The sequence below is a fragment of the Rhinopithecus roxellana genome, chromosome 6 (assembly GCF_007565055.1).
Source record: "Rhinopithecus roxellana isolate Shanxi Qingling chromosome 6, ASM756505v1, whole genome shotgun sequence".
Lineage (NCBI taxonomy): Eukaryota > Metazoa > Chordata > Mammalia > Primates > Cercopithecidae > Rhinopithecus > Rhinopithecus roxellana.
The window spans coordinates 146,571,975-146,586,628 of NC_044554.1; the positions used below are offsets into that span (position 1 = coordinate 146,571,975).

Consider the following 14,654-nt stretch of genomic DNA (forward strand, 5'->3'; position numbering starts at 1 on the left):
TTATATTTCATTTCATTTCATTTTTGAGATGGAATCTCGCTCTGTCGCCAGGTTGGAGTGCAGTGGCACGATCTCAGCTCACTGCAACCTCCACCTCCCAGGTTCAAGCGATTCTCCTGCTTCAGACCCCCGAGTAGCTGGGACTACAGGCACATGTCAGCACACCCAGCTAATTTTTGTATTTTTAGTAGAGACGGGTTTCACACGTTGGCCAGGATGGTGTTCATCTCTTGACCTCATGATCCGCCCGCCTCGGCCTCCCAAAGTGCTGGAATTACAGGCATGCGCCACTGCGCCCGGCCCCACTTTTTTATTTTATGCACGTCAGGAATATTTAAACTTATTCCAGTAAGTATGTATTGTCTGTAAATAAGGATTTAAAAATTAAGACTTAGCAGCTAGTGAAATGGCTCATGCCTGTAATCCCAACACTTTGGGAGGACAGGGCAGAAGGATCACTTGAAGCTTGGAGTTCAAAACCAGCCTGGTCAACATAGTAAGACTCCATTTCGACAAAATTAAAAATTAAAAAATTAGCCAGGCATGGTGGCGCATGCCTGTGGTCCCAGCTACTCAAGAGGCTAAGGCAGGAGCAACACCTGAGGAGTTTGAAGCTGCAGTAAGCCATGACTGCACCACTGCACTCCAGCCTGGGCAGCAGAGCGAGACCCTATCTTTAAAAAGAAAAAAAAGAAACCTAAGACTTGGCAATAACGAAAGGAAAGTGAACAAATAATATAAAATAATCACCCAATGTGGCTTGTTGTGAAGTACATTAAGGTAAGTTCCTCTTCACAGATCCCCTTGGAGGGCTGCCTCCAAGACTTCCCATCTGACTCCAGGGGCAGAGATCATCTCAATCCTACTAGCCTCTTCAAAGTCCAGGTCCAAAAAGATAGAGGTCACATAAAAGGGTTTCCACTTCTCCTAAAGCCACTCGTCAAATTCCAGACAGCCCTGGAATTGCTCAGTCTTGCACTCCCCCAAGATGCCTGACTCCCTTTACAGACAGTCCAGTCCCACACCCACAAGTCTTTTCCTTCAGCCTCAAAAGAATGACCCTATGAGAACAGGCTAAATCAAGTATTCACACATCTACAAGGTATTTTTAGAAACCTCTTCCTTCCGAGGCAGTAGCTCATGAAAATAGACAAAATGTTTCCTTCCTTTTTTACCTTCCTGGCTTGCTCATTTCCACGAGATGGATAGAACTTCAATACTCCCCCTTGAAGGAAACGTCATAGGCAAGTCAAGCTGATCCCTTATAACCTAGAGACATTCTATGTAATCCTAGTTTCATGTATGTAAGAAAACCTATGTTGTGTCCATAAAAATGAATTAACTCATATGGAGCTTAGGTTATGAATCTTTATAATTCAAGTGATATGAATAAAAACGTGATAAACCAAAAGCTGTCTATCACATCCCTGTGGCCAGGGTTTTTCAACTTCAGCACTACTGGCCTTTTGGGCCAGATAATTCTTTGTTGTGGGGGCTGCCCTGTGCACTGTAGGTCGTTCAGCAGCATCCTTGGCCCTTACCCACTAGATATCTGTAACACACACACACACATGCACACACAAACACATACATATCCCAGTTATAATAACCAAAAGTGTCTCCAGGCATTGCCAAATGTACTCTGGGGTCAGTCTCTTCCCTGGCTGGGAACCACTGATGTAGTTCCAGTTTGCAAAAATGAGTCATTTTATCCCACCACCAATGGAAATATATGTTTTGTGTACACACAGGTATTTTGGGTTTAGTATGTGTTAAGCCATCTCTTGTAATGAAAAGAATTTGCAATGCCAATGGCAACATAGAGAAAAGCTACAAGACAGGCAGAACTGTATTCCAAAGCTTCATACCATATTATGAAACAACATAAAGAATACTATAAACAAATATTCAGCAGACACATTTATATTCAGCAAAGATAAAAATAAAAAACATTATATGTGTGTAGTGACCCTATTTTATGAAAGATTTAATTTTTTTTTTATAACTTCGGATAACCCTCTCAGCAGAGTAGAGAGCTGAAACCATCTGTATTAGTCTGTTCTCAGCTGCTAATAAAGACATACCCAAGACTGGGTGATTTATAAAGGAAAGAGGTTTAATTGACTCACAGTTTAGAATGGTTAGGGAGGCCTGAGGAAACTCACAATCATGGCAGAAGGGGAAGCAAACATGTCCTTCTTCACATTGCAGCATCGGGAAGAATGAGTGCCCAGCAAAGGGGGAAGCCCCTTATAGAACCATCAGCTCTCATGAGAACAGGATGGGGAACACTGCCCCCATGATTCAATTATCTCCACCTGGTCCCTCCCAGGACACATGGGAATTATACGGGTACTATAATTGAAGATGAAATTTGGGTGGGGACACAACCAAACCATATCACCATCCAAAAATTCAACGCTAATCTAGTCGTCTACTTGGGAAAAAATATTCCCACAATATCACCACATTGATTAACTTCACCATTCAGTATCTAGTTTAAGAAAAAAAAATGTTAGCAGGCTGCCTAGACTAACAATATTAACATACTGAATATATGTGGTTCTGCGAAAATTAATTGACATCTTTCCATTGCATTCCAAAGAAGAAAGGTGAAAAATTGTTTGGTGAAGTCAGGATCTACTATCACTTAAAACATTGTTAATACCACAGACTGCAGGGTCCTTTGTAACCTTGATATTAACTTAGAGATATGAGTAATAATTATTCAGGAGGAAAATAAGGCCAAAATGTATTTTGGGGGCCTATAACCACTTATTGTTTAATTAGCATTTGTGTCCATTTGCTGTAAACTACTTCAAATTAAAGTATCCAAACACTGTTCTTTTTTATGTATATATAATAGTCTCATGGAAAAAATTATAGCTGCATTTTACTTTATGTTCCATTTTAGATGCCGATAGTTGGACTGAATAAATTTAAAATGTAATTGAACGGCCAAAGGATAAAAATATCCTTTTCTGACTCAGAATAGTTCAATCTATCATTGTAATTTTTTTAAAAAATGAATTCACACTTAAAAAAAATAGGTTAATGGAATAGAAATTTGTCTTCCTGTTTTATGTTGCCCTCTCTCCTCCAGTCCACTTGCCAGAAGACATTTCAAGTGCAATTCCTCTGAAAGCTACAGATTTAATAAGTTAATGGATGGTTACCATTCTTGTTACTAGGCTGATTCTATTCAGTTTAGATCTAGAAAAATATTTTTGTTGTTGTTGTTTCTGCACAATTTCCTGCCATTAAAGAAAAAAAAATCAAGTGACATGGTCAGTAGAAGAGAAGAGCAAACAAGGTTCGTTTCTGCAGCAATTTCCCGAGTATTATTTTCCTCTTTTGAGATTCAAAATGAGACAAAGACACTCCTCTGTATTTCTAATGAAAAAGTGGGCAATAAATTTACAAATCTGTGCTAAGCCAAATGAACTCATTACCATGTTATGAAACAGTTTAACACACTTTGATCAATATATTAGCTGCACAAACACAAATATGCTACAGTATTATTACAATGTAAGCAAACCTGAGTGGCCTATGCTAATAAGCATTAAGACATAAAAGATGTAAAAGCATTAGGATATTTGAAGAAAAGCCAAATACCTTTAATACTCCCCAGAAATGGCATTCTCGCAACTCTTTTGTACATATGTATAAATCCCTTAAACACAAAGAAGTCTTACAAATTTATTCCTATTCTTTTATGAAGTTAGTTAAAAATAAATGAACAAGAAATTAAAGAGAAGGTACTATAATAAAGTTAGAATATTCTAACTGAAAACATTTATAATGAAACAATTTAGATTCCCATAGAATTATAAACATTTTTCAAGGGATATTTTGCAATGCAATTTTTTTTTTTTTTTTTGAGACACAGTCTCACTCTGTTGCCCAGGCTGGAGTGTAGTGGCTCGATCTTGGCTCACTGCAGCCTCCACCTCCCATGTTCAAGTGATTTTCCTGCCTCAGCCTCCTGAATAGCTGGGATTACAGTAGGTACCTGCCACTATGCCCGGCTAATTTTTTTTTTTTTTTTTTTTTTTTGTATTTTTAGTAGAGATGGGGTTTCACCATGTTGGCCAGGCTGGTTTCAAATTCCTGACCTCAAGTGATCCACCCACCTCGGCCTCCCAAAGTGCTAGGATTACAGGCGTGAGCCATTGCTCCTGGCCCAATGCAATTTTTAAAACAATGTTTTCTTCTTACTCTTGAAACTTAAAACACTGCAGGTTTATTTCATAGTTTTTAAAAAATACACTTATTAGAGTAAGAGCTTTTGTTTCTCAGAAAAAGAGCTTCATAATTTAAAGTAGCATGCTAAATTCTTAGATTTTTCTTCAAATATGTTTGTATACCTCATCTTTCAACTAAGAGCATTAGTTTTCAACAATGCATAACTGACAGAAAATTGTGTTGAAATTGTAGTATTATTTAATTCTAGGAATTTAGCCAGTCAGGTATCAGAGATACACAGTTCTTTGAAGAGAACTGGAAAAATATCAATAGTATATAAATGTGCTTACTCCTCTTCCATTGTTCTAACTCCTCTATCAAAATTATATTCAAATTTCACAGAAGTGAAAGCAAAAAGCTTAATTCTTGTCCTGAGAAACAGTTTTTTTAATTAAAAAAGTTACCTTCCTAGTTTCAGATATTTAATCATACAAAACCTCTAACTCTGAGACACCTTTAGGGCCTTTACTAGAAAAATTCCCTCTGTAGCTGTTGGCACAAACTTGACAAACTTGCTGAACTGTGCAGATGTTGAAGCAGCTCTCAGTTACACTGGGGAAGAAAGGGGAACGAGACATTCCACAGCTGCCTACAACAGCTTCCTTCCCAGGGGCACAGTTGCAGGCTCTATCAAGCTCAATCACTTTGCAGAGCTACTGGGGATCCCAAGCAGGGTCAAAGAAATCCCAGGGCAGCTTAAATTTCTCCCAGTACCACAGTAAGAAGTAACACTACTTAAAAAGTAACCAGTTCCTTCTAACAATTATGTTTGTGGTGGGGGGAGGGGAGGGGAGGGGGTGAGGAAGAATGAAGAATAATATCTGTAGTAAGAGAAAATAAAAGATGTTTCATATTTTTAAAATTTCAAGCTACTTATATCAGATCTTCCTTAGGTCTTTGTTATGAAAATAACTATGAATATTTGCTCTTTATTCCTAATCAATTTTTTTTTCTTTAGGGGTGGGAGAGAATAGCCAAGTTGAAAAAATACAGAACTTAACAGTTATTTCAACAATTGTAACACATTCATTGCAGGGTTTTAAAAGGATGTAATGACAGTAATATCATGTTTAAATGTATTCCACTCTTCCATTTTATGAGTATACATTCTTACAAGTTCTTTTAAACGTTTTTAAATATTAAAATAATTGTATTAATGATATGATGTGACTAAAAACAAGCAGCTAGGGAATATTCTTCCCTACTTGAGGATAACTGATGCTACAGCAGATGTCATTTCCTTAGGGTAAACCAGAAAGGAAGGTGTTAATATACATGTAGCTCCACTAAATAACTGAAATACACAGATCTCTATTCCCCATAAAATTATACTTTTATACTAATCTTTTAGGGTAGTAAAAGACAATATATAGATAGATGCATACATAGTTTTTATACCTTAAATTTATAATATTGTTAAAATTATTACTTTTTACTTGGTTAGAAAACCATTACTGTACCACCACATAAGCACTTGCAAGAATTCACCAGATACAATAATAAAAACAAAAATGATGGTGATGTTACAATTAATTGTGGGTTTGCTATGATCAAGCACTATGCTGAGAGCCTTCAATAAATCACTTCACCTACTCCTCCCAATGATACTATTTCCATTTTATAAATGAAGAAATTAACTTATAAAGTCACTAAGCTAGTAAATGGTACAGCCAGAATTTAAATTTTTATATTCTAAAGTCCATACTCTTGTTATTATATGTATTGTATTGAAAATGACATTTGTACATTAATTTGGAACATTTTAAGCATTTTTGAAATCAATTTTAAAGGTTTACATTGCATCATTAAATTGTTACATTCAGAGCAAAATGGCCTCTCTACATGAGATATACTAGTTAAATCTTGCTTATATTGCTTATACCTTTTTCTTCTCTAACTACTGATTTTTTTAATAGCCAAAAAAGCTCATTTCAACCTAGAGTACTAGCAATACAACAATTTCCTAAATATTTTCATATGTTTCCTAAATTTCAGATGTCTATCTTTTTATTTTAGATTGATCCTCATGGCCACAAGTCAAGTAGCTAACAGATAATTAATTTTATGTTATATAACAGACAGGCCAGTAAACACTAAACTAAGAAAACTTTTTTATTCCATATTGATGTTAAAATATCAACAGAAAGACTTGAAGCCTCAGAAGGCCTTTGTTTATAGTTCAACAACATTCCTCCAAGACAATGCAATATACTACAAGCAAGGAGAAATCCGAGGCAGAAGTTAATGACATATGGGGTGTGCGTAGAACTTCTAGTTAATGGAAGTTCCAAGATGTATAAGTAAAAAATGATGTGTGAGTTGGTGGAAAAAAACTATAAGGCAAGTCAATTTTTTAATTAAAAAATTATGTAGCATAAACAACGCTAATGAGCCAAAAGTCCCAAGAGATTAGTATTGTATCTGCTTCATTTTAATGTTTCATTCACTTTTTATAAGTTACATCTACTCATTTGAAATATCTCAAGCAGAACCCTTTTTGTAAAATAGAGTTTTAAAGATATTCTTTGTCCTTGTTCTCAGTAGGTCACCATTTTCTACTCAAGTTGTCAATCTGAGGACAAATCACACACACACACAGCCCTAAATCTTTAAATGAATCACCAGAAAGTAAATACCTGGAAGTTCTTCATAAATTTCATCATCTATTGGTTGACTGCTTGTTGGTGGATTGCTTATTGGTAGAGGATGATCAACATCATCATATAATTCTCCTCTCTCATCATAATCCTCAGGAATAATATCAGATTCCATATCTATAAAACACATTTCATGAAATAAATTTTAAAAGAATGCAGAAGATATTTTTAAAACTATACTTCATAAATAAATACAGCCCTACAAAATAACAACAATATTGTTACATGTTATGTCCTTAACTAAAAACATGTTTAAAATTGTTTTGTAAATATGTGAATTTTAAAGTAAGCCAGTTGGTACTTACAAAAAAGATGCTGTTTAAAATCTGAAGTAACTGGTCTGTATAAACAGCAGTCACATTCACTTGGTCATTCTCACAGAAGTCAATAAGTTTTTGTATATGAAAACCCAAACTACTCTGTTATTTAGTATTTAAAGACTGTGATAACTCATTCAATTGATTTATCTTACCTTGCAATACAAATTTCAGCTGCTGTACCCATTCCTCAGCATCTTTGGGAGAAGCTGCTGTAAACTAATATAAAATAAACAATAAAAATGAAAATCACCACAGCAGAAATGAAAGGTATGTTGTATTCTTACCATTTATTTAAGACTATTAGTAATTCTTTTCATGTCTAGTGGAACTTTTCTTGCAAGGATGCTTCTTATAATGTACAGTTAATTTTGACAAATTTATGCAATTGAAGCAGAGGATGATGAATTTGAAACTCTGATCAGCAGCTGGCAGCTGTGCAGGAAAAAAAAGCTGCTTCTCTTCATCAATGTCAAAGACAGAACTGATGAACAAAATTTGCCCTTGACAATTAGAAGACACCCATGAATTTCTTTAGACGGCTGGATACAGTTTTCTTAAAAATGTTCTTGTCAGATTCCAACACACTACCTGACAACTTAATTAACTGGCTTTCAACTGCAATCTCAGATATTTAAAACTTATTAAACATACATTCCATATTGATGCCTAGCTGATAGCTCTTGAATTGCAGAGCTGATGTGTACCTTTACCTTCATTTTCTCCCACACTCCTAAGCAATACAATATGTATTATCACTCTGATATTTGTCTTTTGATAATTTTACTCTTTCTGCTATGTAACTCTTTTGGCAGATCACCTAGTTCTATCAGATATAAATGCAACATGGGAAGTAATCGATAAGTTATATATTCTCTTTATCTTTTTCAAGAAGACAGCGTTTGAACTAATCTGAAATTTTAAAAAAATTCCCCTTATATGAATGTTCAATGCATAATGTATTTAAACACCAGTATTTTTATTATTGTTAACATGTCAAGGAGAGTATTAATCAAATGTCAATGTCTCTATAAATGAAATCAAAACATTTTATCAACTTAATTTCAAGACAACATAAAGACTACAACCTGATATATACGTTTATCAGGAGCAGAGATTTCAAAACAGCAATCTTTCTTTCCATCCTTTCTTAGAGTGTTATTCATTCTGACACTGTAGCCATCTAATGCAAATTCACCTTTCTGTTGTTTGTCTGTTGAAGATAAAACCAGTTAGAATTTCATTTATTAATATTAATGCTCAATTATCTTGTATTTAAAATTTCTTCATCTATTCTTGGAAATAATTTTTTTTTTGGTTATATTGCTTTAGTAATATAATGCTTAGGTAATGTTTTTAGAAATTATTTTTAATTCTGAAACATGTAAGTATTAGGGATGATTTGATTTAAGAAGGAGGTCTGCAGATCATGGTCTTATTCAGAAGGAAGTATGGAAACATGACATTCTAGGGTAGGGAAAATTCAGGAACTAGAACTTAGAACTTGCTAGACAAACCCACCACAAATCTGTGGCTCTTTCAGAGTTAGTTGGACAGTGGGAAGATCTGACCAGCTGAAAATTTGTTGAGCTTTATTTACTGTTATCTCCTTTTACCTACCCCTCCCCAGCACCACCACCAAAAAGAAGCTTCTAAAACAAAAGTTTTCTTTAAAAAAGGTCTCCTAACTTGGTACAAATTTATCCCTAACTTTACAAAGCAAACTGAAACTAAACTACCAATTACGAAAAAGATGTGAAGGAAAAAAAACTATGTGGATAGAGAAGAGTGGTAAAGCAAGTACAGAAGCATTACTTACCAAAAAAAGAGGGAAAGTTTCTTATCCAATCAGTGAACAGTTGAACTAGTAAAGCACATTTGAATCTCACATGATAAAGAGGCAAAAGATGATTAGAGCTTTGGTCAGATATTATTTTAAAGACAAATAAAGGGAGAATATAACAAAAGACTTAACATTCTGAAACTGAAAATAAAATTAGTCAACCTTCCTACTTCACCCAGTTATACCATTTTGGTAGAAAAACTGCATAGCTATAGGTTTATTTCCTAGATTAACAAACAATATTAAAACCCTGAGTAGGGACAAACTCTTTTACTGAGCTCAGGGTAAATACAGAAATGCTTTCATGTTGTAGGGTGTGCTTTTTCAGTTCAGTGTACCAGTAAAAGATATAGCACGTTTTCTTAAATACACAAGTTAAATACCTAAAGTAACTAACAGACATTTTTAAAAGGTCATAGAGATTATATCTTGTTCAAAATATCAAATGAGAAAAAAAATCTCAGTTCCTGGGAAACTCTAATCACATTTAGTCATAATTTACATCTCTCTGAACATCTAAAGAAACAATTAAAGTTTATTTCATGAAAAAATCTACAATAAACTATGTTTTTCACAAAAACTACACAGTACTTTAAAGATTAGAGCAGCATTTCCCAAAGATATTACTAGGTTTCTGTGATCAAATCAATTTGGGAAACGTTTTACTGAATTAAACAGAGTTAAGCGGATTTGTTAGTTCAGGCCTTCTTGGGGCCCATAGTACATTTACATACTAATTAAACTTCCAAAAGAAAAATGTAGTATGTAGCATTTCCAAAAATTGTTTGTCTGTGGAATCGTTTTTTCACAGAATATTTTATGGTACTCCCAGGATATATTTTGTAAGACACCTAACTAGGAAACTATTGGGAAAAAAGTATTAAAATGATAAATGGTTAAGCATGGTTGGTTTCTTGTAAAATTCTCAAAAAAAGACTAAATCATTCACTCACTCACTTGACAAACTGATACCGAGCACTTGAAACAAGCCAGGCAGCATTATAGGTTTGCTGAGATAAAAGCTAGAACACCTTATCAGACCTTTCACACCACCTTCCCAGTGATCTACTAAATTGCAAAAGGAACTTAATGTTCACGATGAAAAGTGGAAGTAATGTGAGGCAAAATATCAAAGCCATACTGGACAATTTTGAGAGATTTCCTTAAACTCTCCAGAAGAAAGAGAATTTTCAGGGACCAGATTTAGAGGAAAGCTGTTCCCTTGCTGCACAAGGGTTCAATTGCTCCACTCACTAGGTCCATCTGGCCTAAAACCTATGCCTTCTACCTCCAATTTCGGTCTAAAACTCTCATCAATGTAACTTGAATGGAGGTGGAAATGCATGAGGAGTGGGAGTCTACACATGGAGATGTAAAATCAGCACTACAAAGATTTAGTTTGGAAGAGCTGAGGGGAACAGATCTTTCTGGGCCGGATTATCTAATAATCTAGAAATAAGACAATCAGGCAGCAAAATTAGGCAACCCCAACTTAGACTAGCAGATTCATTTTAGCCAAACCCCCTAGAAATATGCTATGGGGCTATGTATCAGAACTTCTGTTACAGTCCAAGAGGAGGACAGTATCAGCCTCTACTGAGATGAACCAGAGAGAAGCCACAAAGCCAATTTATAGGTAAGCATCTCAGATTTTATAGACATGTACTTGTTCAAGGATAAGTAAAAGAGGAACAGCAAATACAGATGCCATAAAAATATTATGTAAAACTGAAATATAACATAGCACTTGAGAAGTAGAAAGCACAAGCAAAGTAGGCGAAATGGAAGTAAACTTTAGCCAACTGCTTTGCATATTTTATAAAAGTAAACACACAGATTCTGAAAGAGATGAAACATGAAACAATGTAATATAAAATAAAAAGAGAAAAGGCTGAGACAAGTAGGAATTAAAATGAAACTGGCAAAATTAGGAACAAATAGGCTGTATAAGGAAGTGGAAAATGCAGCAGCAAAACAAATGATGTATTAGAAGTAATAAAAAGTAGAACTAACATTGTGGAAAACCAGATCAGATATACCTTGAAAAGCTCACTCAGCAGATAGAAAATAAGACTAAGGGGAGGGGGAAGGGGAAAAATGGAGTATGATAAATATGGAGGGCTGAAAAAAATACAACATAAGAAAAATGGGTTTTCTGGAAGAAGAGTAATAAATAAATGCCAATAACCAAAGACATAATATAACAAAAGAAAACTTCATTCAACCAAAGAAACACCTAACTTTGCAGAACAAAAGGTGCTGTTGTTTAACCAAGCAAAAATAATAAAAAGAAACTAATATCTAGACCTATCCAACTGATTGTTTGTATCTGAGCATAAACAATTATATAAACATCCAAGTCGGGTAGGGGTATGGGCCCAGAAAGGTTGAAGAGAGCAGAGGAAACTCACAACTCTTTCTAATAGCTTTTGCAGAACCATAACCATGAAGTAGCCATATCTCCAATTAGCCAATACAGGACAGGAAGTTCAAGACAAGAAATGGGCAGACATAGCTATAAGACAATACTGTTCTCCTTTCACATTAGTTTCTCTTCTGGTGAGAGAAACTTCATCATTATATGGTAAGTCATAAGAATTTACATATAGATGAGTTCCACAATGCTTTTTGGGATAGTTTCAAGGATACCTGTTAACAAAATTACCAAAAATAGTAAAATGCCAATCAAATAGGAAATAAAGCTAAAAAGTCCAATTACCCAGCACTGTGAAAGATTAATATTTTATCTAGGTGAACTTCACAAATAGCAAAAGCTTATTCCTTTAAGTGCCAAAACTTTTTAAAATGTTAATCATTGTGATGCAAAGCTTTCGAAAATATATCCTTCCCTAACTTTACAAACAAGTCTTTTAAACATAACATTGTTTTCTTAATGTATTTCTTAAGAAATATAACATTGTTTCTTAACAATACTATGTTTTGAGTATTCGTTTTTGTAACACATTGATACCCTCAGAATTTTTGAGGTGTTTGTTCCTCTATGACATTTCTCTCAGCTTCTGTTTCACACTTTAACCTAACCTCTATCATGCTTTGAATGTAATGTCTACAGAACTGAAGGCTGCCAGGAAAAACTAGACAATGAAATCTATTGTATCAGTAACTTCATTTTACACTAATCTTAATTCAGTAGGTTCAAGGTAAAAAGCAGTTGTCTCTGATCTCCTACAAAACAAAATGCATAAGGCTAGTAAGAGCAATTTCCTTCTACTTTTTCACTGGCTTTTAAGTTTACAGCTGTGTTCTGGGGTTTTTAAAAGCTGTCAAAAAGACAACTCACATTTACTGAGCTTCTATACATCAAGAACTTAATAGAACACATCTCATATATACCTGGTAATAATTCTATGCAATAGAAGAGACATATTATATTCCCAGCACTGATGGGAAAACAAACTAATCAATTTGCTCACGGTCACACAACTAGTAAAGAGTAAAAGCCAGGACCCTAAGAAAATCTGATTCTAAAGTCTTGCTTTTTCAGCCATTTCACACTGTTTTCTAAAACCGTGTTTCTCAAAGTATATTTTAAGAATCACCTATGTTAGAATCATCTTGGATGCCTGTTAACACAGAATTGGCTACTATTCTGCACTTGCTATATAGGAATCTCTGTGGGTGAGTCTAGGAAACCAAATTTTTAGCAAGCAACCCAGGTGATTTTGATACACACTACAACCACTGTCCTCAATACAATGTGAAATTTACAAAGTCACAGTAGAGAAAATAAATGTTATTTTGCATTTCGGTCAAACTTTCTCAGTTTTCTTTATGGGTTTCTCTACCTCTGCCTATCTCTTAAAAAGCTATGATGGGTTGTTCTAAGTCTTGCTCTCTTCTTACATTACACTCTCCCTGGGCAATCTCATCTAATTCCAAGAATTAAATTCCTATCAATATACTTGTGACTCATGATCCTTTACTTTTAGTTCATTTTGAAAACTGTATATCCAAATCTTCGTCTGCTCACTATATATGTTTCATCTCTCAAATGTCCTATAGGTTCACTGAATAGAAAGTGTTCACAATGGAGATCATCTTATCCCCACTCCCAACACTTGTTTTGGCAACAACTGTAATATTTCTTGTTGTAGCCTCCACCTCAATAAATGGCACCTCCATTAATTCAAGCTCCCAAACCAGAAAACTGCACACCATTTTTTATTTTGCCCTTTCCTTCACCAACTGCCCTGACGTCACCCCCTACACTCTACTGCCACCTACCAAAATCTAAACAGACCTTCTATTTTTCTGGCAAATATACTTGCTTTTTCTCTTCTTCATTGGCTCTCAGAAAAAACATGCTTAAAACACCAACCACTCTCATACCATTTTAAATATAGCATAAATATTGCAACTGAATAATTTCAAATCTTTTAGCATCCCTACAAGTTATGGACATTTATTATTTGGGGCTCCCCAGCATCCATGCATCTTTCCTATTTTAATTCCAAGACTGCCAGGGATAGGGCTTAGTTTTCCACCACAGAAACTGGAGGGAGGTGGATTTTTCCTGTTCCAACTTAATCAAAGTGGATGCTCCAGACTGGAACCTACATCCCAAGTAACAAAAGGATCAAGACAGGGTTCAGAATCCATTCTGGTGGCAATGGCATTCACTGATTGATGGCAGTGCACAATGGCAGCATCACATGTCCTGGCTTGGCAAGGCCCAAGGCCAGTTGTGTGTCCCAGTAAGATTTTCATGGATTATGCTCAAGATCCAGCCCCCTTACCTACCTTAGTTCTTGCTTGCTTGCTGAGCCTGTGTGTAGCATTCTCAGCAATTCTGAGAGCTGATATTTTCCTAATAATTTCCCTTTCTGCATTAAAAAAATTGGTTTCCGATGCTCATACCAAGAACACTAACTTGGTACAAATGGCTAGCAATAAAAAATATGAAATGTGTTCAGTAATATCTACTAGTTATATTTAAGAAGGCCTTTTCCCCTCAGTGTATAACTTACGTTATTTCCACAAGTATTAATACTCAGTAGGGAAAAGAAAAATATGCCCATCAATACTAGACCTTGGCACTAAATTTTATCAAACTGATTAGCAAGATGTTCCAGCTCCTCACTTAAAGATATATGAACATTTTCCTTTGGTTTATACAGCTTGCAGATGCCAATGCTAAATCAGCCACTTGAAATTTATCTCTGGGGTTTTGTGTAGAAGTTAGACTAGATACCAAACCAACAACATTCATGGTCATCAGATCCTTAGTAAAACTTAGTTGGTACCTGACTATTTCTGTATGTTGATGAAATCCTACTAAACATCAGATGTACATTTTAATTGCTGCATACTGTTAGAGGGTCTCTTAGCCATAAAGGCAGAAAGTAAAGGTATAGCTTTAATTTAGTGTTTGTAATCCCAGCTACTCAGGAGGCTGAGGCAGAAGAATTGCTTGAACACAGGAGGCGGAGGTTGCAGTGCGCCGAGATCATGCCACTGCACTCTAGCTTGGGCAATAGAGCGAGACCACATCTCAAAAAAAAAAAAAAAAAAAAGTTTATTGTGATAAGTTTTAAAGTTAATACTTTCATATCAAAGATCCAAAAGTCT

At 35.1% G+C, this 14,654-nt stretch overlaps 1 protein-coding gene across 1 annotated transcript in view; it reads right to left on the bottom strand.

The window, feature by feature from the left end:
• The window catches only part of SKAP2 (src kinase associated phosphoprotein 2), a 210,283-nt gene that overhangs the window by 51,775 nt on the left and 143,854 nt on the right, over positions 1–14,654 (bottom strand). Inside the window, exons 7-9 of the mRNA XM_030932381.1 lie at positions 8,311–8,435; positions 7,378–7,441; positions 6,885–7,022 (exon numbers count right to left, since the gene is read on the bottom strand). Of these exons, the coding sequence (XP_030788241.1) occupies positions 6,885–7,022; positions 7,378–7,441; positions 8,311–8,435 (327 nt within the window). The remainder of the gene's footprint in view (positions 1–6,884; positions 7,023–7,377; positions 7,442–8,310; positions 8,436–14,654) is intronic.